The 24,572-nt window shown below is 51.3% G+C and overlaps 1 protein-coding gene across 1 annotated transcript; it reads right to left on the bottom strand.

Annotated features, from left to right (window-relative positions):
- Positions 1 to 2,211: 2,211 nt before the first annotated feature.
- On the bottom strand, positions 2,212 to 23,991 carry LOC123819504 (histone-lysine N-methyltransferase PRDM9-like). Its single transcript, XM_045839882.1, has 12 exons — positions 23,911 to 23,991; positions 22,703 to 22,818; positions 21,603 to 21,652; positions 18,513 to 18,614; positions 18,042 to 18,313; positions 17,560 to 17,627; positions 16,234 to 16,427; positions 13,330 to 13,920; positions 4,718 to 4,728; positions 2,975 to 3,039; positions 2,638 to 2,728; positions 2,212 to 2,352 (listed from the first exon to the last, which is right to left on the bottom strand). The coding sequence occupies exons 4-12, from the start codon at positions 18,595 to 18,597 to the stop codon at positions 2,212 to 2,214; spliced, it is 1,518 nt and encodes a 505-aa protein (XP_045695838.1). The 5' UTR covers positions 18,598 to 18,614; positions 21,603 to 21,652; positions 22,703 to 22,818; positions 23,911 to 23,991.
- Positions 23,992 to 24,572: the final 581 nt, after the last annotated feature.

Here is a 24,572-nt window from a genome sequence, read left to right as displayed (position 1 = left end):
GCAGACGGACGCTGGGTTTCCTCCTGGCTCTGGGCCACGCCGCGCCCCTCACATCCACACCCACAGCGCACACCCGTGTCCACTCCTCCGCCGCAGACTCGGGCTTGCGTCTGCGCCTGGGCAGCTGTGGATGACGCTGCGGTGAGGACGGGGGTGCAGACGCGTTTCTGAGGGCGTGGCGCGTGTGCCTCTCGTGAGGACCAGTCACGTCACCTGGACAGCCCGGGAGAACCCCCTCACCGCCCTGGCCACGGAAGCCAGGCACGCACAGGTTCCCGGCCTCGAGGCCTGGACGCTGCGGGAGGGCGTTGCTCCGCCACCAGGCTCCACGGCAGGCCGCCCGCAGCCACGTCTCCCAGACACCGGCTCCGCAGCGCAGCCTCGTCTTCCCGAACGGGGAGTCTGTTTGCTCGGGCTCACCCCTCCCGCCCGGGCTGCCTCCGGGTCCAGGCTGTGCCCAGGAGACCCCGGTCCTGCGTCCCCACTGGCCTCCCCTCAGTGACTCCAGACCCCCGAGACAGCCGCTGCTACAGGAGAAAACGAACGTCCCCTTTCCTCCAGGCTGCGTGGCTGAGCCCACCCTCAGGCCCCTGGGCCTGTTTCCTCCTCCTTCGGAGAGAGAAGAGATGCTCTGCCGCAGCTCTGCCCCTGGAGCTAGGATTTCAGGCCCCCTCCCCCCCCACACACACACTTGTTCTCCTGGGGGATTACAAAGGACCCCAGTAAGGCCGAGCCCCACGAGGAGCCAGGGGGCTGGGTCCCGCCCAGCTCTCCCCACCCACCGGCCTCCGTTGCGGCCTTCTCCCCGCCCCTCCTCACCGAGCACCTCCCAGCCTTGGAGCCTGGCTCCGCTTTGCCGGAGGACAGATGCCGGAGGATCAGTGACACGGAGTGAGGACGAGGCTGGTGGACACCTGTGTTCCTGGGGTGCTGGCTACGGCGGTCAGTGGAGGGTGCTTGTGTCTCCGGGATCGTGACAGACGGCAGGAGGGTGTGGCAGTTGTGGGGGTTCTGCATGGTCCCCCAAAGGCAGGACTGTGCCCTTGCAGCCGACGGGCCGGTCTGACGCCTCCATCTGTGGTGCTGACAGCAGCGCATTCCAAGTGCGTCCTCGGGCAAGGTGACCTCCAGCAGCAGCCTGGGGCTTTGCGAGCAGAAGTGAGCGACTGCTATTCTCAAGCTGCTTTGGGGCTGCAATTCTCCAGGCTCCCCTGGGTGCTTGTCAGCAGAATCTTCTGGGTCACGACGCACAGTGACGAGAGTCGGTGGTGCCCGAGGAGCTGAGCTGTGAGAGGCCCGTGCGGTGCTCTCTCCCCTCGTTCTCCTGGTCTTCCCCGGCCCAGGCCCTGCGGTCAGCCCTGGAAACGCTGTCTGCGGAACTGCCGGGCACAGCAGTCCCTGGTGCTGCAGTCAGAGCCTCATCTCCGGGGAACCCTCTGGAGAGGCCCTGCCCTGGGCAAAGCCGTGTGCCTCTCCCACCCACACCCCCGACCCCGCCTTTGCCGACTCAACAAAAGCAGACCCCGAACCAATGAGCAGCTAAACCTGGGAACGAGGGGAGACCCCGGAGGAGCCACAGCCGGAGGAGCCACAGCCGAACTCCAGCCCCAAAGCACAAGCTGCGCATCACCAGGGCAGGCGCAGTGGCCGCAGCTGGGCGCCTGCCAGTGAGAACGCGGGCTGTGGAGCTGGGGCGCAAACGTGCGCTGGCCTGGCCTGGCCGGGGCCCTGAGCGGCCCCTTTGGTAGAGTGTGGGGAAGCGAGGCGGACGGAAGTTCACGTCCAGTCGGCTCTCTGGCACTGAAAGGGCTCTGTGATCGTTACGCCGCGGTCTCAGGGCACGGACCCGGGGCCGAAGCGGGCTGCGGGGAAGGGGCCGCTGCCACCGCCCCTTTGCGGAGAACTTGTCCCTGTGACGCCGGGTCGGGCGCCCTGGGGCAGCCGTCCGCGCCTCTCCAGGTCCCGCGGTGCGCCCGCCCGCCCGGCCCCAGGCCTGCGCGGACACGCTCTGCGCTCTCGGAAGAGGCAACTGGAGGACCCGGGGCCACTGTCCGGAGCCTGAGGCCCCGGGTTCTCGGGACCAAGGCGGTGCCCACTGCCTGCCGCGGCCTGAGCCCCGCGCCGTGCGGGAACTCTGCCCTTCGGGATGCGGGCGCAAGCGCGGGGCGCGGTCCCTGCTGGTCCCGGGACGAGCACCCACCCACGGTGACTTTAACCGGTTGGTGAGGGTTTTCTGCAGCGCCGGTCCGCAGACAGCGCGTGGGTCACCCTTGGGGGAGGCACAGGGTAGGCAGGAGCCCTTTCCTCGTTGTTCAGCCCGTGGTGAACTTTTATGTAGAGCGTCTGTTCCTCCTGCAATCCGAAAACCCGCGCTGAGGGGGGAACGCGGGGGAACACGTTTGGCCCCTGCCGACTCTTTAACTCTTCCCTCTCCCGAGCTTCCCAAGTCCCACCCACGGACCTGGACCACCCTCTGGCACCTAAGAAATTAACCTGTGACGCCAAACGGAACAAGGCAGTCAGAGTCCAGTGTCTGCGGAGAGCTGCAGACTGGCCCCTCCGCTCCGACCGCTGGGCCCTGTGCGACCCTCCGTCCTATGCTCTGTCTGCCCGTGTGGCCGCCTCCTGGGGCCCGACCTCAGCGTCTTCCTGCCCCCCTGGGACGTGGTCCCCGGGGGCCCGGTCGGACCAGGGGCTGGGTGTGGCCGGGGCGGGGGCGGGGTTGTTCCTGGGGAGATGGAGACACAGGGAAACAGGGCGCCACACCAGACCTGTAGACCAGACACAGAACTGAGCGCAGCGTTTCTCCAGCACCCGCCGCGCACACGAGATGTCCAGAGGAGGTTGTCTGCCTGCAGCCCAGGGCTGGCCTGCCCCTCGCACCTGGGAGAGGAGCCCTCGGCTTTGGGGGGTCTCTGCCCTTCCCCACCGGCTGTGCCCAGCTCTCGGCACCTGGAAGCCAGCAAAGACTTACCTGGAGGCTGCCACGACGGGCTGTGGTGGTGGGCGGTGGGGTGTCTCAGGGTCACTCACTGGCTCCTGGGGATGGCGCAGGCAGTGCGGGCACTAAGACGCCGGCCTGGGTGCCAGGGGGTCTCTCCCGAAGGCCGTGAGGTGTGGGCAGGCTCTCCAGACACAGATGCAGCTGCACCACGGCTGTGGGAGCCGCCCGCTTCCTCCCTGCGGACTTGTGGTCGGGGACTGCAGGCTCCCGGCCCGCGTGCGGGGAGGCGGGAACTGTGCTCCGAGCAGGGCACCTTCCTCGCACCCCGACCTCCCTGGGACGCCCCACGCCCCGCCCTCCCTGAGGACAGCAGCCGTCCCTGCACACAGCCCCCCCAGGAGTCACCGCTGGCTTTGGGGACAGAGAAGCAGCGGTGGGAGCAGCAGGGAACGACCTTCCTTCCAGAGCCAGCCCACAGTGTTGGGAGACCCCGGCCTGGGAGGGGGTGCCTCCCGTGAGCCTTAAACTGTGGCGGGACACCTGCGGTGGGGCCGGGCGCAGCGCACCGCCATTCAGCTCAGGGCTGCCCCGGGCCCTGCCGCCAGCAGGTGGCTCATCAGCTGCCCATCCCAGTTCTGCAGCCTGGCCCCCAGCTGCAGCGTCTTGCTTGGTAGCCACAGGGCAGAGTGCGTCTGCTGGCAGACCCCGCCCCCTGGGTTTCATGCAGGGACCTGCCACCGAGTTTCTTTCAGTGGGTCAGCACACGTGGCTTCTGCTTGGAGCTCCATGGGGGCTGGCGAATGTAGATGCCACCCTCGCCTGGGCTCCCCGACTCCAGGGCAATAAGCTCAGTGCTCCCGCCCTCCACCCTGCTGCCCCAGGTTTGCTTTGGGGTCTGGTGGTCTCTGAGAGCTCATGTCCCTGTAGAAAGACTGACTTTCTAGATGAGACATCTGGTCGACCAGAGACCCTGGCCATGGGGCCCTCCTCCCTTCTCTGAAGAGCTGGGACCACAGATGAGGCGCGTGGCCTCCCTGAGCCTGGCCCCCTCGGCTGTGACATGGTGCTGTCACTGTGACCTTGGACAGCCCAGTGCACATGACCCCGGGTTCCTGTCTGCAGACATTCCACCTGCACCTGTCCCCCACGAGGGTCTCTGAGGGACCCCAAGGCAAGTGTCCTGTGCGGCCACTGGGGCTGCAGCCTGGTGGCACTTGCTCCTTGAGTCCTTTCTTGTTTCTCCTGCAGAGGAGTTTGGTCCTCCAGGCAGGAGGGGCTGGGGATCCGGGTCAGAGAAAAGGAGGTTCCGCCCTCTCTGCCCCCAAATCTCAGGGGCAGGAAACTCTGCACAGGATGGGGACAAGGCTCAGAGGCCCCTGGCCAGACCTGGCCCCCGCCCTCCTCCTGTGCTGCCTTTCCTGGGGAGCGTGCCAACATCGTTTGTAAGCTCAGTGATGTTGCTAGCGTACAGCGTGGAGGGCACGCCTGGGACTCGCTGCACAGCCTGCACCAGAGTCCACAGCTGAGCCCACAGCTGAGCCCCTGTGTAGCCTGAATCGCCAGGCTGGGCCTAATTAAACGCAACATGGTAATAACTACTTTCAGAAACCAGAGTGGTAACAGCAATACTGGATATCTGAAAGGTCTCAGAGAGGACTGAAGGCAGACACGTTTTAGATGCAGCTGCTGTTAATCCAGCCAAAGTTGGGGGGCTGAAACGCAAACAGATTCCTAATTTTAGGTGAACTTCCTAGTGAAGGGCAGAGAACCCACTTTCTTGCTCCCTAGGGAGTGGGCGTGGCAGATGGGGGCAGCTACACCGTCCTCCCCTCCAGCTGGGGGCTCGCCCTGACCTTCCTGGTGGGGCCTCGCCTGTTTCCAGGGTGGACTTCAAGGAGACCCCAGGGCAGGGGCGACCTCGTCCTCATTCACGGCGCAAACGCACCGCGTCATGGCCAGCGTCCTGCAGATGCCAGGTGCCCCTGCTCAAGGCCCCTCAGCTGGCACTGGGACGCCACCTGGCACGAGGTGCCCCAATGGGAAAGCTTTTCTGTCCCTTTTCTCTTAGTTGAAAAGTCAGAGGACAACTTGTTGACATCGACCCTGCAGTCCAGATGAGCTCGTAGCAGAGGTAGCCAGGCACTGCCTTCTAGAAGGCACTAGGAAATTCCACAGCTCTCATCAGAGAGGCGCTGGGTCAGGGCGGACCAGGGCAGATCCTTGAGTTCCACCGCGGTCAGGGCAGGTCCCTGACCCCAGCGACCTTGCGCGGCGTGGGTGGGACAACACAGGAAAATGAAATTGATGTGAAATCCTACTCCAAACAGTAAGAACTGTTCTAGTCATAAGTATCTACCTCTTCAGGCATCGGTAAGTGAACATTGCCTTTATTCTGTGGTGCTCTTTCTGGATTCTACTGCAGCAGGCCCTTCAGATGGGTGCAAGCCTTGTGAATCCTCAGGTTTTCTCTTTTCCCAGTGCATGCACTACTTAAGATTATGCAGTTTGCTGTTGATTTTGGTATGTAGCATTTTTATTATCATTCAGTTCAAAGTATTTTCTAAATGTGATTTATTTGGAGGATTATTTAGAAGTGTATTCATGACTTCTATGTATATAGCTTTCTAGTTCCCTTTTGTTACTAGTTTCTAGATCAACTGCAATGAGAGCAAGAAACATACTGTATACAGTTTCAAGCTGTTCAAAGTTATTGAAACATGCTCTCAGTTAAATATGGTCAGGTTTAAAATGTTCCGAGTAAGACTATAGTTTTTTTCAGGGATCATTTCTGTAGTTCATTAAAATGTTCCAAGTGTGCATCTCTTCTGCCATCTCGTGGAGATTTGGGGGAATGACACTTTAGTACAGGCCAGCACGATAAGTAGTTGATTCCAGTGGAGTATCAGTGACTTCTGATGGCAGTGGTATTTCCAAGTGCATTTGAAATGTCTAAATGTAAGGACTGTCCTGGTACCTTGTGACTGGTTTCCAGATTAAGGGTGAAGGGAGGAATAAGCATGTCTTATGTGACATTTGTTGGAACTGGCTTTGTAGCATAATAAAGGCAGGTTTTTAAAAATTCTAAGTGTGCTTGAAAATTGTTTGTAATTGGCTTTGTCTGTTCCAGCTTCCTTAAAAAATGAGAAAAGTAAAATTTATTCAAAAATTTCCACCCAGAGGTTAAAAAAAAGTGCTGTCATTTTATATACGTGCCCCTCTGGACACGTCTGCGGGCGGGTTTCCTCCACTGCGCCTGGACTTCATTTACTGATTTAGATTCCTTGTACGAGAGCAAAACTTGTACATTTCCACCTCTGTTTCTAACATGTGCATTTAAGGGTGAAGATTTCTTTCTGAAGTTTTGGTACATAGTGTTTTTAGAATCATTCAGCTCAAATTATTTTGTAATTCAGATAGTGGTTCATTTTGGAAGTTATTTATGAGTCTATTTCCAAAAGACAGAACTTTCCAGTCACCCACTTTCAGTAAATTCCAGCTTAAGTGCTGTGAGAGCAAAACACACACTCTACATAATCTCAGTGCTGCGATGCTGGGTGAAGCCTGCTTTATCCCCAGTTGGCCAAAAAGTTGGGTTGGCCCCCACATCCCAGCCTTCACCCCCCATCTTCCCACACCCGTCACGTGGCTCTGGTTCATGTACTTGTCTTTAACTTCATTTGAAACCATTTTGTTATACTGTATCATGACAAATATTGTGTCAGTGTGAGTTAAGGAAAACTCATCAAAATTGTTGAGTGTTTTCATATTGAAGATGGATGAACATAAGTAATATTTTTGGTACGTTAGGCTTTGGCATTTTAAGAAGGGTGAAAATGTCAGTTGTGGTTTGCAGTGTTTTGTGTGGGAGGTTTCTCAGACGCAGATGCCCCAGGGGCGAACAGACCAGGTGCAGTGCAGAGCCATCAAGTCCAGATGTTCTCTGAGGACAGATCAGGTAAGGCCACACGGGAGAGAGGACACATACTCAAAGTACCCAAATCAATCGTGGAAAATCATTTGCACCAGGATGGTTATGGTAATTGTTTTGGTGTTTGGGTTCCACACTAGTGAAGTGGGAAAAAACCCAACCACCATTCTTGACAGCATTTCCATGTGGGATTTTCTTTGGAAACATAAGGAAATTCAGTTTCTATTTCCAAGACAAATTGTGAGGGTGGATGAACAGTTGACACTTTACAACAACATGGAACTGGAGAGATGGGGTGGGGGAGGTGGTGCAAAAGAATGGAACCACCACCCAAAAGGGTGGTTTTCATCCAAAGTGTTGTGTAAATGGTAGGTTAGGGTCAGGGTCAGGGTTAGGTTTAGGGTTAGGGACCCTGTCTGTAAGCCCATACTCACTCTGCCTTTAGTGTGAAACCAACTGTCAGGTGCAAATGAAATGTCCAGGGTAAGGCCAGCCCATAGAAAATTAGGTGAGCGGTGGGTGGGTGGGTGTGGGGTGGGGGTGTTTGAAGTGAGTGGGGGCAGGGAGCAGCTGCAGCCAGTCTGTGAGGAGCTGAAAAGGGTGCTCAGACTCTTTGTGGGGTTTGAGTGTGAGGTCTCCATGTAAGTGAGCCATTCCTGTGGGATCACTTCTCTTGGACACATTACGTAGACCGTGTACCAGCTTTGGGAGCACATGACTTCTGGTCCCAGTTCACTGAGCATTGCCAGGTGCAGCCTCACAGGCTCTCAGGAGGCAAAGCTGAGTCTGAAGACTAGGTACTTCAGGGGTAAATGTTGTAAGCTACAAAAACTCAAAACATTACAAGTGGCAAAGCCAAGACCCTGGGAGGGTTCTTCCGTGTCCCAAAGAATGTAGCTTGTAAACGGCAGACCCAGGCTCACATCACTTTTAGAGACAAAAGGTTAGGAGTTTCCTCTGTCAGAACTGCTGCAATGCACACGAAGAAGTGCAAATAAGAAAAGAAGCCATTTTGGCCTAAACAGGTAGAATTTTTTCCTGCTGACTGTCAAGAGACCCGGCTGGATGAGTAAAGAAAAGGATTCTGGTGTCCCCACAACAGCCTAGATTATTCTAATTCAATTGTTACAAATATTCTATATAGAATTATTTATAATTCTATAAAACTATTCCATGTTTTTCTCTGGTACTTTTTTTCCTAAAATGAAAATGGCTTTGTTTGTTGCAGCTTACTGAAACTATACAGAAAAATGAAGTTAATTAAAATCCTACCCCAAGGAACATTAACTGCTACCACTTTAAGTGTATCTCTCCCAGACATCTGTATGTGCACATTTCCTTTCTGCTATTTTCTCTGGACTGGACTCACTACATAAGGTTCTTTGTGTGGGTTCAGAGCTGTTGGAGCACCAACTTCTGTCCTTTCCTACTGTGCGTACCAAAGACCACACATTTCCCTGTAGTTTTTGGTATGTAGTGCCTTTCAGTTCAAATTCTTTTCCCACTGCAATAGTGACTTATTTGGGAGTTAATTAGAAGTGCGTCTCATAGAAGTGCATTCTAAATATAAGGACTTCCAGTTACCTTTTGTTACTGAATTCTAGATTAACTGCAATGAGAGCAAGAAAGGTTACATTATATAATTCCAATCCTTTGAAGTTTGTTGAAACTTTCTTCATAGTACCAGTGTGCTTCTCTGCTGCCATCTGGTGTTCAAGTTGGGAATAATGCAGTGCAGGTCTGCAGGAAAAGTTGTGAGCAAAGTGGATCATCTAGGAATGTGGAATCCATGTTATTTAGATGTGCATTTCATTACCCTTAAAAGTAAGGACTTTTTAGAAACCTTTTGTTACTGATTTCTAGATTAAGTGCAATTAGTGCCAACAATGTGCTTTACATAATTTCAATTTTTTGAAGTTTGTTGAAACTTGCTTTAAGGTACAATATGATCACTGAAAAAATGTTCCCAGTGCGACTCTCTTCTCCCATCTGGTGTTCACATTGGGATAACCTTGGTGCAGACCGGAAGGAAACGTTGGGTATCGTGGACCATCCCTAAATGTTGAATCCAATTTTGATGCTTATGTTAAGTTTATTTTGTTAGGATTGTGTTTATTTATTTTCAGAAAGAAGGGATGGGAAGGGAGGGAGAAAGAGAGGGAGAGAAACGTCAATGTGTAGATGTGTGTAAGAGATACATCACTCTGTTGCCTCTCACACACCCCAAACTGAGAATCTTGCCCACAATGCAGCTGTGTGCCCTGACTGGGAATCCAACCATGACCATTTGGTTCACAAGCCAGTGCTCAGTCTACTGATCCACACCAGTGAAGGCTCATGTGAAGTTTTGTATATCTCTACAGGGTTGGGTTTTTTTTTGTGGGGTGGGAGACAAGGTTGCAGGTTTGATTCCTGGTCAAGGCACATGCAATACTCAAGCAATGGCTTTGACTGGTGTGGCTCAGTGGGCTGGGTGTCCGTCTGCCAAGTGAAAGGTACCCAGTTCCATTCCCAGTCACAGCACATGCCTGGATTTAAGGCAGGAGGTAGTGAGGAGAAAACTCCAAAGGTGCTCCAAAGCTAAGATAAAGGACATTGATACAGGGCAGAGATCTTGTTCTAAGACTGGTTGTTCCTGCTTCTGGAAAAGTGCTGAATCATGGTGAATCTTGAATGCAACTGTGCAGAAGATGCTATATGACCCCTGCCTCATTATAATAGCATTATAATAAATCAGCTTTGTGAGACCCCCTTCCCTGGTGGTCAAAGATTATGGGAGACCACATGCACAGCAGCTTTAAAGTAATGTAAGTAAACACCCAGCTCCCTGCACAAGGTGGCCTGAGTCCGTGTGAACTATGTGAGCAAGGCTGAAACAGAAGGGCCTGTTTATGACTTAGCTTTGAGAGCCACACACCATTTTCACAACACAGATCAGCTCGGTTGTGTGAAGGAGGGATTGGACAAGGGCAGGGGTGACAGCATGTGGATTTGGGGGACACCTTTGAGGCTGGCAGCTACACTAAGAATGTGGTTTTCTGTTGAAGGGGAGGGAGAGCTCCAGTGTTTGTCCTGGTGGGGAAGTAGTGACCATCACGTGGCAGTCTGTGGGTTCCCCTCCCCACTGTATTTCAGTGCCAGCCCCTCTGCCACCATTACACCAGGACTCTGCCCCTCTCCCGTGGCCCATGCTGAAAGTCACAGAATATTGAGTTTATGGTGTTCTTTCTGGGGTGTGCTGGTCGGGGGAGAAACAGGGAAGGGAAATGAAACTCAAGAAAGACACACACCTTCCTGTAAAAAAGCATAAAAGAACATAATAGTGGATATTTATTATTGAAATCTACATAGTTTATGTACACACTCTTCTTCACAAGCCTGGCCCTGGGAGGATGGGAAGGTCATCATTCCAGCTCATGGGGGTGGGTGTCCCCCTTTGGTGAACCCACCCCAGCAAGAACAGGGTGGGTCATGCTTAGGTCGTGTCCCTCATGCAGGAGAGGGTATGACGGGTCTTCCATCTCTCTGTATTGTTCACCATCTCTCTGTATTGAACTCAGCTCTGGTTCTAAGAAAAGTGCAACCTCTGGGATCTGTTAGCACCCTTCCCTGTGCTTACGCAGATGTAGATGTTTACCCTGTTCTCACTCTGAGTCTTGCTGGACTCCCACCATTGGGTCCATGGGAATTTTATGCTCTTGGGCCATTGTGGACATTATCTGGGAATGGGTGGACAGGAATGACCCACATGGTGCATGTTCATTATCCCATCAGACTTCATGTCACAAACAAAAGGTTAAAGACACATTAAGTACTAATTTCAAGATGGTGTCAGTAGTGTATGAAGACCTGTGGGACCCAGGTACAAGGAGAGTGCATTATGGAAGCTCCTGTGGTGTGGGCTTCATGAATGCCATATCCAGATTGGGTGCACCAGTCACAGGAGAAACTCAGTTCTTCTTGCCAATGCAGTAAAGGATTACAGATCAGGAAGTGTGTTAGTGTGCAAACAGGGTTTATTACTGATACGTTCTCATGGAAGAGGACAGGTCTTGCTGAGATGGGAGTGAAAGGCAAGAGCATAGGTGGCAAGAGCACCAGGTTTTGTCCTGGTCTTGAGGAATTACACAGTTGGTAGGATGGAGGCAAAGAAGTTACATATTGACTGACAGGTAAAAGTGGTGCCAGCTTCCACAGGAATGTGTGGGGGTCTGTTAGCCTGAATCCTCATCTTGCTTCAGACCCCAGTTGGTCATCTTGTAAAATAGATGTGTGGCAGGAGAGTTAAAGTTGAGGCAGTTACCCAAAGTTACCTATGGGCTCTTTCTGTAAGCACTAGGGACCCTTTTATAAAATAGTGGCCAGAGACAAGCAATTAGTCAAATTTGTTTTATGGGCCCTTACCTTGAGTGCTGTGGACCCCCTCCCACCTTCTAGGCCATGGGATGAATAGCTTCAAATTCTTTCTTTCCCACATGGTGGGAATGATACCTAAAATTTCAACGTGTCAGCATGGTGTTTTTGGTGATGCTGGAACATCTGGCAATGAAATGCACCAGGCTCAGGACTGCTCATTTGGTGGGAGAGACGTCTTCCTCGTCCTCCCTGCCTTGGCTTACCATCTACCCTAACACACCAGTGCAGGCAGGTGCTGTTCTCAGTGTCAGTTCTCAGCAAGAGGTTGCCAAGGGTCTTGTTTCACAGGTCACTCTCAGAACCACCTGCCTGTGCTGAGGCTCTGAGTGTGTGCAGGGTCAGTGGGAGGGTGGTGACCTGGAGGGAAGTGCATCCCCCACCTCAGGCCTCCTTGTCAGGGCACTCGAGTCAATGTGGGGAAAGCAGTGGGGTCTGCTTGAATTCTGAATTTGGCTACAGAACCCTACCCTGTCCTTATCTTCTGTTGTCCAGCACTAAAGACCTGGAAGACATGGACACTGAAGGCTGTTCAGCAGGACTTGTGTTCTCAGATATCCTCTGGGGTGACTCAACTTGGAATGTCAAACCCAAAGGCTGGAGTTCCCATTTCCAGTGTACAGACTAGGAACCAGGCAGAGAGAAGTTGAGAATCTTGCCCTAGGTCACACAGCTGGAGAAGACAGAGCTGAGACACGCCCACTATGGACTGATGTGGAATCTGTGTGCTGTGCACCAGGAAATGCTGATCCTGAAGGGGTAACAAGGAGAGTGAGGAAGACCAGGTGCCCAGACTGAGCCAGGCTCACTCCTGTGCACAAGCACACATCCCTCCCTGCCGTTCACCTCTGAGGCCCCCGAAGTTGTAGGAACCTAGGAGAGCCCAGAGAATCCAAGGGAGGAGGGTAGGGAGGCTATTAGGAGAAAAAGGCCCTTCCCAGGAGTCTGGGGATTTCCATTCCCTGGTGAGTCTGTCTCAAATCCCTTTCTCTGGGCAGTAATCAAAGTAGACTGACTCCAGACTCACCCATTTGTAGGGGTTGAATTTCTGTGACTGAGAGTATGAGTTCTCTGTGGCTCTTCAGGAACTCTCTGCTTTTAGTGATGGGGGAATGAGGTATTGGGCTTCATATGTGTATGGAGATAAAACATTTTAGGAGCTCAAAAATCCAGGAACGAGATTGGTGCTGACATCCCCATATCACTATGGAACTGTTTGTCCATCTCATGTCTTGTCATGAAACTGAAGGCTTAACTAGTTATTTCTGTACTAACTACAATCTTGGGGAGTGTAAGGGGCTGTTGACTTCCTATGGCTGTTGATATGTGACTTAATGCTAATAACTCACTCACTCCACCTGCAAACATAGGGCTTCTCCAGAGTGTGTCCTCTGGTGTGTGATGAGATTTGACTTTTGTGTAAAGCCACTCCCACACTCCCTGCAGACATAGGGCTTTTCCCCAGAGTGTGTCCTCTGGTGTGTGATGAGATTTGACTTTTGTGTAAAGCCTCTCCCACACTCCCTGCAGACATAGGGTTTCTCTCCTGAGTGTGTCCTCTGGTGTGTGATGAGATTTGACTTCCGTGTAAAGCCTCGCCCACACTCCCTGCAAACATAGGGCTTCTCTCCTGAGTGTGTCCTCTGGTGTGTGATGAGAACTGACTTCTGTGTAAAGCCTCGCCCACACTCCCTGCAAACATAGGGCTTCTCTCCCAAGTGTGTCCTCTGGTGTGTGATGAGAAGTGACTTCCAGGTAAAGGCTCGTTCACACTCCCTGCAAACATAGGGCTTCTCCCCAGAGTGTGTCCTCTGGTGTCTGATGAGATCTGACCTGCATGTAAAGCCTCGCCCACACTCCCTGCAAACATAGGGCTTCTCCCCTGAGTGTGTCCTCTGGTGTGTGATGAGATTTGACTTCCGTGTAAAGCCTCGCCCACACTCCCTGCAAACATAGGGCTTCTCCCCTGAGTGTGTCCTCTGGTGTGGAATGAGATATGACTTCTGTGTAAAGCCTCTCCCACACTCCCTGCAAACATAGGGCTTCTCCCCTGAGTGTGTCCTCTGGTGTGTGATGAGATGTGACTTCCGTGTAAAGCCTCGCCCGCACTCCCTGCAAACATAGGGCTTCTCCCCTGAGTGTGTCCTCTGGTGTGTGATGAGATGTGACCCATCACTGAAGCCTTGCCAACACCCTCCGTGCTCTATTGCTACAATTCTTGACATTCCTGCTTTCACAAATAACTTGCCTGTGCCCTCTGGACTCTCTTTCTGGCCTCTGCAGGGCTCTTCCTCCATCATTCTCTCATGCTCACTAGAGCTCTTCATTTGTTCCTTGGAAGTTTGAAAAAAGGGCCTTAAGATTCTCCTCTGACTGACCCTTTTAAGCACAGGTTTAGACCTTTCTTTAACTTCCTGACCTTCAGCTTTATCATTCCAGCTGTGTGTACTAATATGTTGGTGGTGCGGATTCTGATCCTCTGGACAAAGTTCCTCTGCTTGGAGATGTTGTCTTGCAGATGTTCCCTGGAGAATCTGAGAGGGATGATTGAGTTTCACGTGTTGGCTGAGGAATTTCTGACTGGAGAAGGCCAGAGAGCAGGAGGGACATGGGTGCACCTCTGGCTTTGGTTCTGCTGAAAGAGAAAGGTTTGGTCAGGGATGTTGGTGAGAATGCCTGGGCCCCACGACTTGTCTCCTGGTAAGATCTGCCCCATGAATCCTTCTTATTGTGGTGACAACGCAAGCTCTATCTCCCACAAAGTGTCCACTCACAATCTATCTTTCTTTTTATTTTCATGCAGTGCATTTTCTTCAGAACTCCATAAAGCCCACATCAAGGTCTTTGCTAATATTGCTGAGACTAAGGACTTTCGAGTAGCAGGGGAGGCAATTTCATTCCCTGAACTGCAGTGACCTTTTCTCTCTACAGGTATCCTCTACGTCATGTTAAAGAGGAAAACTAGGAATTGCTTCTCTTTCAGTTTTTTACAACTATAAAATAATATGTTTTTCTTGCCCTTGATTGTGTGACTCAGTGGATTCAGTGCCTGCCTGTGGAGCAAGGACTCACAGGCCAGATTCCCAGTCAGGGCACCTGCCTGGGTTGTGGGTCAGGTCCCCAGTAGTGGGCGTGTGAGGCAACCATGCATTGATTTTTCCCTCTTTCTTCCTCTTCCTCTCTAAAAGTAAATAAAATCTTAGACTCATTCCTCAAGCTTCACACCAAATATTTATGCTTCATTCCATTCAGTGTTATTCCATTTCAAATACACAGAGAAGTCCCGTTTCAAAATATTTTTCCAACCACACGTCTTACACACTTGACTCTGACTCCTGTTCCTCTCTGCCCAATCCACCATGCTCTCTCACTTGGAGATGAAGTGATCTCTGAGGGGATTCCCCACTGGAGTTTCTTTTCTTTTCTTTTTTAAAGATTTTATTTATTTATTTTTAGAGAGGGAAGGGAGGGAGAAAGAGAGAAACATCAATGTGTGGTTGCTGGGGGCAGTGGCCTGCAACCCAGGCATGTGCCCTGACTGGGAATCGAACCTGCGACACTTTGGTTCACAGCCCTCGCTCAGTCCACTGAGCTACACCAGCCAGGTTTGGAGTTTATTTTCTAAAAATTAACAAAGCATAATCAAAACAGAGAACATACCACTCTACAGCTGACTGCACACTTGCACTCAGAAAAGTCCCGTGTCTCTACTCGGGTCATGGTATGATGTGTTCTTACCCTCCATGCTGAGAGGAGACCTGAGTGACCCTCAGCCAGTTCAATGCCCCACCTCTTTTCTTCCCTGCACTACCTGCTCCCTCTGCCTGGGATCCTCCACCCGCAGGTATTTTTGTAAATGTTATCTCTGGAGAGAGCCCTTCCCAGACCATGTGCTATACCGCACCTCCCCTCACACTGATTCCTAGGCACTTGTCCTGGATAGTTTTCTCCAAAGCACTAACCGCTGGGTAGTGTTATGCACATGCAAGCACGTGTGCATGGGTTTTCCTCCATTATTGGTCAGCTCCTCAAGAGCAGTGATTCTCATCCTCATGTTAATCTGTACTGCCCTGTCCCAGGACCTGTGTGCCACGGAGTCGGATCTTGCCCAACAATTCACTGAAATAATGAACGAATGTGTCCGGCCTGAATGGTGTGGCTTGGTGGGTTGGGTGTTGTCTCACAAACTGAAAGGTTGTAAGTTGAATTCCCAGTCAGGGAACATGGCAGGGTTGTGGGCCAGTTTGGGGTGTGCCATAGACAACTGATTAATATTTCCCTTGCACACTGGTTTTTCTTTCTACATACTTTCCACTCTCTGTAAAACTAAATCTTGGTTAAAAAGATTTTATTTACATATTTATTTATTTTCAGAAAAGGGGGAAGGGAGGGCAGAAGAGGGAGAGAAACATCAATGTGTGGTTGCCTCTCACTTGCCCCCTACTGGGGACCTGGCCTGAAACCCAGGCATGTGCCCTCACTGGGAATCAAACTGGCAACCCTTTGGTTCACGGGATGGCACTCAATCCTCTCAGTCACACCAGCCAGGGCAAAATATTTAAAAAATAATGAATGACTATAAACAAAAACGTTTTAGAAGCATTTAGAAGCATGAAGGAAAATTAAGAAGAAACAGCTATAAAAGTGTCAGAAAAACTGCCTTTGTGAGAGAACTGGTTAGTGCTTGGAAACACTTTTTTTTTGCCTCTCAGTATTTCAGTACTATATGTGGTTGTGTATTTTGTTCATGAAATATTTTAAAAATAAAAAATATAAAAATTTTACCTAAGAGTCAAAGGCATATGAATGAATTGTGAATTTCTGAAGCATCTGAGATGAAACTTTACTGACTTTAGAGTGGATTTTACTCTACTTGGGAGTTGGATCATAAATATTTCTATGGAGAATTCTCTCTTTTCTTTCTGTTTTGAAGAACAGTGGTGCCCACCTCTCCTGGCTGCAAGCTCTGTTTTCCACTTGCTGCCCCACTTGCTGCCCAGCTCCTGGCCATACTCATCCCCACACCACACCAGCAGCTCACAGCCCGGCCTGATGACCCGGCAGGTTCGGTAGAAAATCTGCCCGTGGTATTGAAAGGCCACCAGGTTCTGCTCTTCATCATCCCGGGCACAGTTCACATACCTGGGATTAAAGCAGATGAAGGGAAAGAAAACCACAGTGATGAATTCCTAATACCTGTTACATCCATGTCCAGCTCCTCACTGATTCTTAAGGCCCTCAGGCTCTGGTGTTGCCCACTGCCCCTCATGCTCCTGGGGAACCTTCTGTTCAGTGTCTGAGCCTGTCAGCATGTCATATGAATTCCTGCCTCCAAGTCCTGCTTGCAAGTGTTCATCCTGCCTAAGACCACTTTCTAAAACCCAGTTCTAGACTTAACCTCCACCCTGATGGGCCATAATATCCAGTTATCTCTGGGTTCTCCAAACTCTAAATCAAGTTTTCTCACACCACAGAAACTGGTGCTTGATCTAGGGCTTTGCTTCTAAATTAGCTCACCAATTATCCAGTACTCAGCCCACATCTGTTTTCTCTTGAGAGGCCTTTGTCCCAACCCCCTGCACTTTATTTAGGGTACCATTTGCTTGCCTGCACAAGGTTACCATAGAAAACTGGAGGTCCTTTTGTCTTAGTAAAATAAAACAGAACAGTAGTAGTTGATTCATATTCTGTTATCCCTGATAAAAGAGAGCCCCTCTCAGGAAAGGGGCCCATGACTGTTCCTCTGCAGGACTCAGAGCCCAGCTCTAGTTAGAAGGCAGGCCAGGATGGTTTGCTGCCCTCACAGGTTCAGGCCACCCTTGGTTTGTGGTATCTTGACATGGTGCATTTCTTGGAAATTATAGCTAAATGTTTCTAAAAGCAATGTTTTTATGCCTGTCTGCAAGAAGTCCACCATAAGGACACGGGTTGTGTGATCTGTTTAAGTAATGTATTCCTTCATGTAAACCTGAATAAAATAAGTGTTTAATTAATGCTCATTTGATAAGTTAAAGTGTAATCCAGTGTCCCTGGTGAATCGAGGCTCTTTAAGGTCCTTTCCAGTTCCCATATTGTGTCTAGCAGAGAGCTTTATATTTTAAGGACATATGCTATAGTTTTCTCCTCAATGTCCCCTGAAATGAAAGAACACTGTATGGAGAAAAAGAGGAAAAAAGGATTAAGGGAGACCACTGAGGGAGGCATGAGAGGGAAAGATTTATGGGCTTGGGGGGGATGAGAGTCCCCTCTGGCCCCAGAGACCTGCTGACCTCACCTCATCCAGTTGGCCCAGGACCTGTCCTTTCCATCCACATACTCGTAGCAGTTTCTCCCTTTGGCGATCTGTGTTTCAGAAAAGAAGTTAAAGACTTTTTATTCTTTTTGTGGGGAGGTAATAGTCAGAAGAATTATTTTACTCTACTGTCATCAAAGCTCTTCCACCATGCATGGGGATTCGACTGCCAACTGTGACCACATGATATTGGTCTTACTCATCGTCTACACATCTGAGTCTACCTGTCCAATCAGAGCGGGAGCCCCACAAGGGAGGAGCCACTCCTTTGTGTCTGCACCACTTTGCTCCCACTCACCTTCTGATCCTTAAACAGGAGCTCTGTGTTCATGAGAAGTCCACCCAGTACACAGAGCTAATCATATTGTCCCATCCATATCTAGCACATAAGAGGTGAGGTCCCTCCAAGCCTCAGAAGGCATGTGGGAAGCCAGAGGGCAGTGGAAGAGGTAAATAGTTCTCACCAGCCAGGAGTATCTGCTCTTGGCTGCCTCTCCATCGTCTGTGATGTGTCCTTCATAAGGGCCAAAGTGCAGACCCACTGGCAAGTCAGCTGCCTCATTCCACACTCCTAGCCCAGCCTCAGGGATGCCCGATGGCCTGATTCTCAACCCGGGGGGCAGGGTGAGGGCTGAGCGGTGGGGATGTCCCTTGTCCGTTGCACTGTCCTTTACAAATGTAGGGGGCCCATGCACAGCACAGCTGTCGATGAAGAAATTCTGACACTTCTCACAATCTGGAGGTGAGAGCAACAGGGGTTAGGGAAGGTTTAGCACATGTTCCTGGACACAAAGAGCTTCAGAGGGAGTCCGGCAGTCACATCATTGAGACTCAATCCTGTACTCCAGGTCTCTAGAGGAAAGGAATGATTTGGGGAGCAAAGGACTAGATGAAATTATTGTATCTTAACATGTTTCTCAGTGAGGGCCACTTACAAAGGTAGTCATCATCCTGGGGTTCGTTGACCTCTTGGTACACATGGCCCTTTCTTTCTTGTAGGATGTACACCTTCATGTCCATCTCCTTTCTCCTGAGTTCTAAGTTGGAGAAGGACAGGTAAGTAAGCGAGGTTGGTGTGGTGTGGAGTGTTAGTTCTCATTTTGTCAGATAACACACAATCTCCTCCCATCAAATGGTTACCTGTCCTTTTGCGTACTCTGGTATTTTATTCCATTAACTATCGGTTCAGAAGACTAAGACTCTAATTACAGATGACTGATTCAATTTTAGTTTCTAGATTTTCCCATTACCAGCCAATCTTTCCCATTTTACTTGCCAATCTTTAATCATTCATGAAATATTTATGGAGTACACATTACATTTTAGGCATTGAGTAAAGGCCTGGGCACACAACACCAATAAAGTGTGGTTGCTATTATCACAGATGGATTTATTGGACAACTTGTATGTGTCACCTGTTTTAAATTCAAATTTTTTTAAAGATTTTATTTCTTTTTAGAGGGGGAAGGGAGGGAGATAGAGACAGAGAAACATCAATGTGCAGTTGCTGGGGGTCATGGCCTGCAACCCAGGCATGTACCCTGACTGGGAATCGAACCTGTGACACTTTGGTTTGCAGCCCACGCTCAATCCACTGAGCTATGCCAGCCAGGGTTAAATTCAATTTAATGTTTTCAAACAATATATGAGTGATGTTTCCTTATGTTCACTTTACATATTAGCATTCAGGAGCTCAGAGAATTTATAGGATTTTCCCAAAGCTCCAGTGCTAACTTCAGTCTTCAGCTTATCCCAGCTTAAATCCAGGCCTACCCAAAGTCTACCCCACATACGTAGGTCATACTTATCAGCCCTTCTATAGGACTTAGAGGAACTAAAGTTTCCAAATTTTTTCTCTTAACCTGATTTTCATCTACTGTGCTTTCCAAAGGCACATGCTTCTCCAGGAGGGGACACTGGTTTCTGGGCATGCTCTGAGTCACTTGCAGTCATCAAATTTGCTGTTCCTGACAATTCCTTCAAACTATATTCCTTGCTTAATGGCACTCTGGATGTTGCCTTCAACATAAGAGTCACATATTAAAAGATAACATGTATTTAATTTTTTAAGGCTTATTATATATCTTACATGCATGTCTTTAATACTTCAACCCTTGGAAATATCTAGGGAGTATGAATATTAAAGGGTTAGGGCCAATGTGGGTAATGAATCCAAGATTAGAACCCATGCCTATGGCCCTTTTCTTTCAACTGTCTCTATAATATTGAGAGTGAGGGATATGGGGAAGAGAATACAGAAATAGATGGCAGAAACATATCTAGACAATAAATAAGATGGTGATAAAGTTTGCAATACCTTGGGAAGAATATTTGTACGTAGATTAGCTGGTTCCCACCAATTGTTTGAATAAGACTGTACCAGTAGCTAGTTGTCTTTAGTGTCCCCATATATATAATGTCAATTTTTAATGTTATAGTGAACATGCAATTAAATAATGTTCAACAAAGTGTCCTGTGAATTATGTAATACAGCATGAATGTTCTGCTATCAATTTACCTCTCAGCTCTCTCCATATTTCAATCTCACAGAAATTATCTTCAGCGTTCATTAATCATCTTCTAGTTTATTTTGTAATCATGAAATCATTCATTCAGCAAACATTTGGGGGCCCTCAGGAGCCCTGATCTGGGCCTGAGACCTCTGAGAAGACTTAGGTATGGACCAGGCTCGCAAAGAGCTCACAACACAGAGGTAGGCAGGCTGAACAAATGATTCTAAACAGGATGAGAGTGGCCTCATTAGAGCTCAGACAAAGAAGCTGTTACTTCACTCTATAAGAGAGGGCATTTGAAATCAGTTCCAGACAGATGAGTTTCTGTTGAGGAGTGTGTAATCTATATGAAGCCCTTAAGTCATTTTATTATTTGTTGTTTCTCAATCATCAAACCTGAAGCTCCTCATGGGTGGGAGATGCTCTTTGATTAGGGTGGGAGGCTCTGATCCGGGGATTTTACATTCTTCTTCATCTGGGGCCTTCCACTGTACCAACTGCCTGCACATTGTACGCTTTCCTTAGTCAGAGGGTCTTCGTACATCTCTCACTTCAGCACAGCAGAGAAGAACTTCGACTGAAAGCATCAGTCAGATGAATGATATAATGACATGTATAAGACAATGTAAATTTTAGAAAACTATGCAAGTTTTCTTTTTTAATTTAAAGATTTTGTTTATTGTTTTTTGAGAGAGGGGAAGGCAGGGAGAAAGAGGAGGAGAAACATCAATGTGAGAGATGTTTCAGTGATCAGTCACTTCTCAAAAATACCCCCAATGGGAACCTGGTCCACAACCCAGGCATGCACTCTGACCAGGAATCAAACGGGTGATCTTTTGCTTTGCAGGATGACACCCAACCAATTCACACTGGCCAGGGAAAAACTGAAAGTTTTAATGAGTTTGTAAGTGGTTTAGAGAAGAAACTATGGATTAGACTGCACAAGCACTGATACTGTGATCTTAGACATATAATCAAACATTTCTATATCTCTGAAAGATCACTTTCCTCATTGTAAATGGTGACAGTTACAGTACCTTCCTCATCAGGTGGTTGTATGTGCGAGTGAGTAAATTCACATAAAATTGTTAAAGTCTGAAACATTGTGAGAATGAAACAAATGGTAGTTACTATTGCTGCTGTAGTTGTTAACCATTAAGATGATGATGAGCCCTGGCTGGCGTGGCTCAGTGGACTGAGCCTGCAGACTGAAAGGTCACCAGTTCCATTCCCGGTCAGGGCACATGCCTGGGCTGTGGACCAGGTCCCCCACTTGGAGGTGTGGGAGAGGCAACCTATTCATGTTTCTCTCCCTCTCTCCCTCCTTTCCCCCTCTCTAAAAAGTCGATAAATAAAATCTTTAAGGAAGGATGATAATGTCAGACAGTGTGTTGAAGAGACCAGGAAAGGAAGGCATCAGTTCCTAGGATACTTTTTGCATTTCCCTGCTCTTACCTGCCTTTCTATCCATGAGGAAAATTTTGTCGTCAACAGAATTTGGGAAATACTCACCTTCTGGTGTTTACTGTGTTCCCTTCTGCAGGCCACCCAGGAAGTTTTCACTGAAAAATGATGAGAAATCAGTGTTTTGGTTGGTAAATGTTTCCAAAACCTGGAGATTCTTATTAGGGACACAGAATTCTGAATGAGAGCAGTCCAAGAACAATCCCAGGATGATTGGAAAATGTTTTCTGATGTTCACTAAGGCCTAGGCTTCTATTGGGGCCATCCACTAATTTCATTAGAATGATAAAAAAATAGACAAAGTGTCATCTATGCTTCACCCTTTGTTCACAAACCATCTATTACATTTATTAAAGAGTAAATTGGCCTCTCCTGACAAAAAAGTGGTAAAACTAACTGCACAGAAACTCCACGTCTTCAACATAACCCTTTCTCCGTCCTGTTGTCTTCATTCCCACTGGCCTTGTCCCGGCTGAGGGCACCTCGACCACCCGGCCTCCTTTCTCTGGTATCCTCCCCCCTGGGCACATACCGGCCACCCACGCCCTTCCTCAGTCATTAGACTCTGGTCAGCACCCACAGTCTGCTGACCCCAGAAACAGAATTCCAGTGAAGCTGAAGATCACATCTTGACCTCAGCCGTGTGTCAACCCCAGACCCATGAAAGTGGACGGACCCCACCCTCCGAACACTCACGATACTGGACAGAACATGGGGCCGACATCAGGAAACCACACGGAGGTCAACCCCTCCCGACCCTGGCCCTCCCCCCAGCTCCCGTCATCACCACGTGAACACTGTCCCCGCCCGTCTGTCTCCATGCGGGCCACCGCGCGGCCAGGTGTGGGGCCCTCCTCACCGGCCAGACCCGCCCCCTCCCTTGCGATGACGACTCTTCTGAATTAGTTACTTCTCGCTCACTTTATGTTCTTACACATTCACTGCTTACTAATGCGTCTGTAAATACATGTGATTACGTCACCCACGTGAAAGTTGACGGGAACAGCCCCTCACTGTGCGACACACTGTTGTGCCTCTTGCTCGTTCGCTGCACCAGCAAACCTGTTCCCTGGTGACGTCCTGAGACGCCGCCCGACCCACACCAGGTCCGAGCCGGGAGGGCAGCGCTGGCTCCTCCCGCCGCTCACCGTGCTGCCTCGGGGCCCGTTCTTCATCGGAGTCCTCAGGGTCCCTCCTCCTGGAGCTCGGTGGCCCGCCTGCCTGCGGCGGTGACACAGGAAAGCCGGTCGTGGGGCCCTGAGACCTGGGAAGAGACAAGACCTCTGTCCTGAGGCAGAGAGCGTGGGGGAGGGACAAGCCCAGGAAGCCCGTGGGACTGGCTCCGATGGGACGGGAGAGTCTGCAGCGAGTCGCCGTGAGCGCTGCTCGGTCGGCGCCGGCCCGCTCTGACTGAAGGAGCAAACTCCCTGCGACCCCTGTCCGTGAGGGAGGGAGCTGCAGGCGGACGGAGCCCCCTGAGCCGGGGCCAGCCCAGCGCCTGCCGCGTCTCCAGGCCCCGGGGCCCGGCGCCTGCGCACGCGCTACCTGGGCCGGTGAGCGCTACCTGGGCCGGTGAGCGCGACCGAGTTCCTCTTCACGTCCCGGTACCGGCCTTTCTCCCCGAGGGCAGGGCGCCCGGAGAGGGGGACAGCGGGGCTGGATGGGCCGAGCTGCCCGCAGACCCGCCTGCGGGGGCGCCCGCAGGGACCCCCCACTTGTTCCCGCCCTTCCCTCCGCGCGCCGCCTCAGGGCGGGCTCCGGAGGCCGCAGCCCGGGCGTCTGAGGGGCCCGTCGGCCGGGCGGGCCTGTGGCGGCGCAGGAACCGCGCTTCTCCCGGGGAAGGGCCGGGAGGCGCCCCGGGGGTCCGGAGAAGCCCGCGCGAGGCGCAGGCGCAGTGTCCGGCAGGCAGACCGCGGTCTCTCGGGCTGAGAGGCCCGGGGTCCCTCAGGACTCGATCTGCGTCTTCCGGGCGGAGGACACTCCGCGTCCCGGGGGAGAGGGCCAGACCGCCGCGGCTGAGGGGGGTTGGGGCGTCTCACGAGGGGCGTCCGGGTCCCCTCCACTGAGTCGGTTTCCAGGACGACGGCATTCGGGGTCTCTGCGTTTGGGGAGATTTGGTCTTTCCGGGCGGGCGAGCTGCAGGAAGGGCGCCCCGAGCTGAGGGGAACTGGGGTTCCAGGCTGTTTGGGGGTCTGAGCGTTGGGGGTCAGGAGACGTGGGGTCCTCCGGGTTAGCGGACGCGCCCCTCGGTGCTGAAGGGGTTTGGGCCCCTCGGGATGAGGGCATCTGGGGTCTCTCGGGCTGGACTTGGAAGGTCTCGGGCTGAGGGTTCCCCAGGGCAGGGCTCCCCGCTTACCGGTCCGTCTCCCCGGGCCCCTGCCGCGCTGCCCACCTCGGCGGAGGATCCTCTCGGAGCTCCTGGGCCTCCAGCCCTGGGGAGGAGGTTCCATCCTGGACAGCCGCGTGGGCACAATCCGCCAATCAGTGCTGGGATCCCAGGGCCTGCCCGCCAATGGGCGGTCAGAAGGAGCTGAAAGGGCGGGGCAGAGGGGCGGAGCCCCCTGGGTTCCTGGACAGGCTTGGGGAAGACCCGCCCCGCCCCGCCCCGCGGGGATTGGCTACCCTGGGTCTCCCGAGCGCCTGTCGCTCAGCCTGCAGCTCCGTGGCTCATTTTCCCGCAGCTGGTGGAGGGGTCCGCCCCGCAGGAGCTGGGAGTCCCTAGCCGGGGCTGGACCTTCAGGTGGACACGGCCCTCCTGCCGTCTGACAAAGTGTCTTTGTTCCTCCAGACTGTGGCCGGGATCCCCAACTCACATCTAGGCCCGTCCCTGCCCCACACCCCGTCACCCCCTTTTCAAACCCACTTTCAGCTAGAGCTGCCGAAGCAGTGAGGACGCGGTCAAGACTGCATTGCATTCCGTGGAAACTTAAGTCAGTAAATCTTGACCACGCAATTCATAGACACAAAATAAGTCCCAGAGGGCCCAAACATTTAAACACAACAAGTAGAATAATAAGT

This window comes from Phyllostomus hastatus, unplaced genomic scaffold (genome assembly GCF_019186645.2).
Source record: "Phyllostomus hastatus isolate PE091 unplaced genomic scaffold, TTU_PhHast_1.1 phas_contig_329, whole genome shotgun sequence".
Classification (NCBI taxonomy): domain Eukaryota; kingdom Metazoa; phylum Chordata; class Mammalia; order Chiroptera; family Phyllostomidae; genus Phyllostomus; species Phyllostomus hastatus.
This window is presented reverse-complemented; position numbering and strand designations above follow the sequence as displayed.

What these genes read in the sequence shown, in the direction of transcription:
- LOC123819504 (XM_045839882.1), bottom strand. Translation starts at nt 18,597, where the DNA reads ATGGACATGAAGGTGTACATCCTACAAGAAAGAAAGGGCCATGTGTAC. An exon ending in AGAGCAGATACTCCTGGCTG is followed by an intron (nt 17,628 to 18,041) that starts GTGAGAACTATT and finishes TCTGAAACACAG; the next exon opens with ATCGCCAAAGGGAGAAACTG. An exon ending in TCCTGGGCCAACTGGATGAG is followed by an intron (nt 16,428 to 17,559) that starts GTGAGGTCAGCA and finishes CTTTAATCCCAG; the next exon opens with GTATGTGAACTGTGCCCGGG.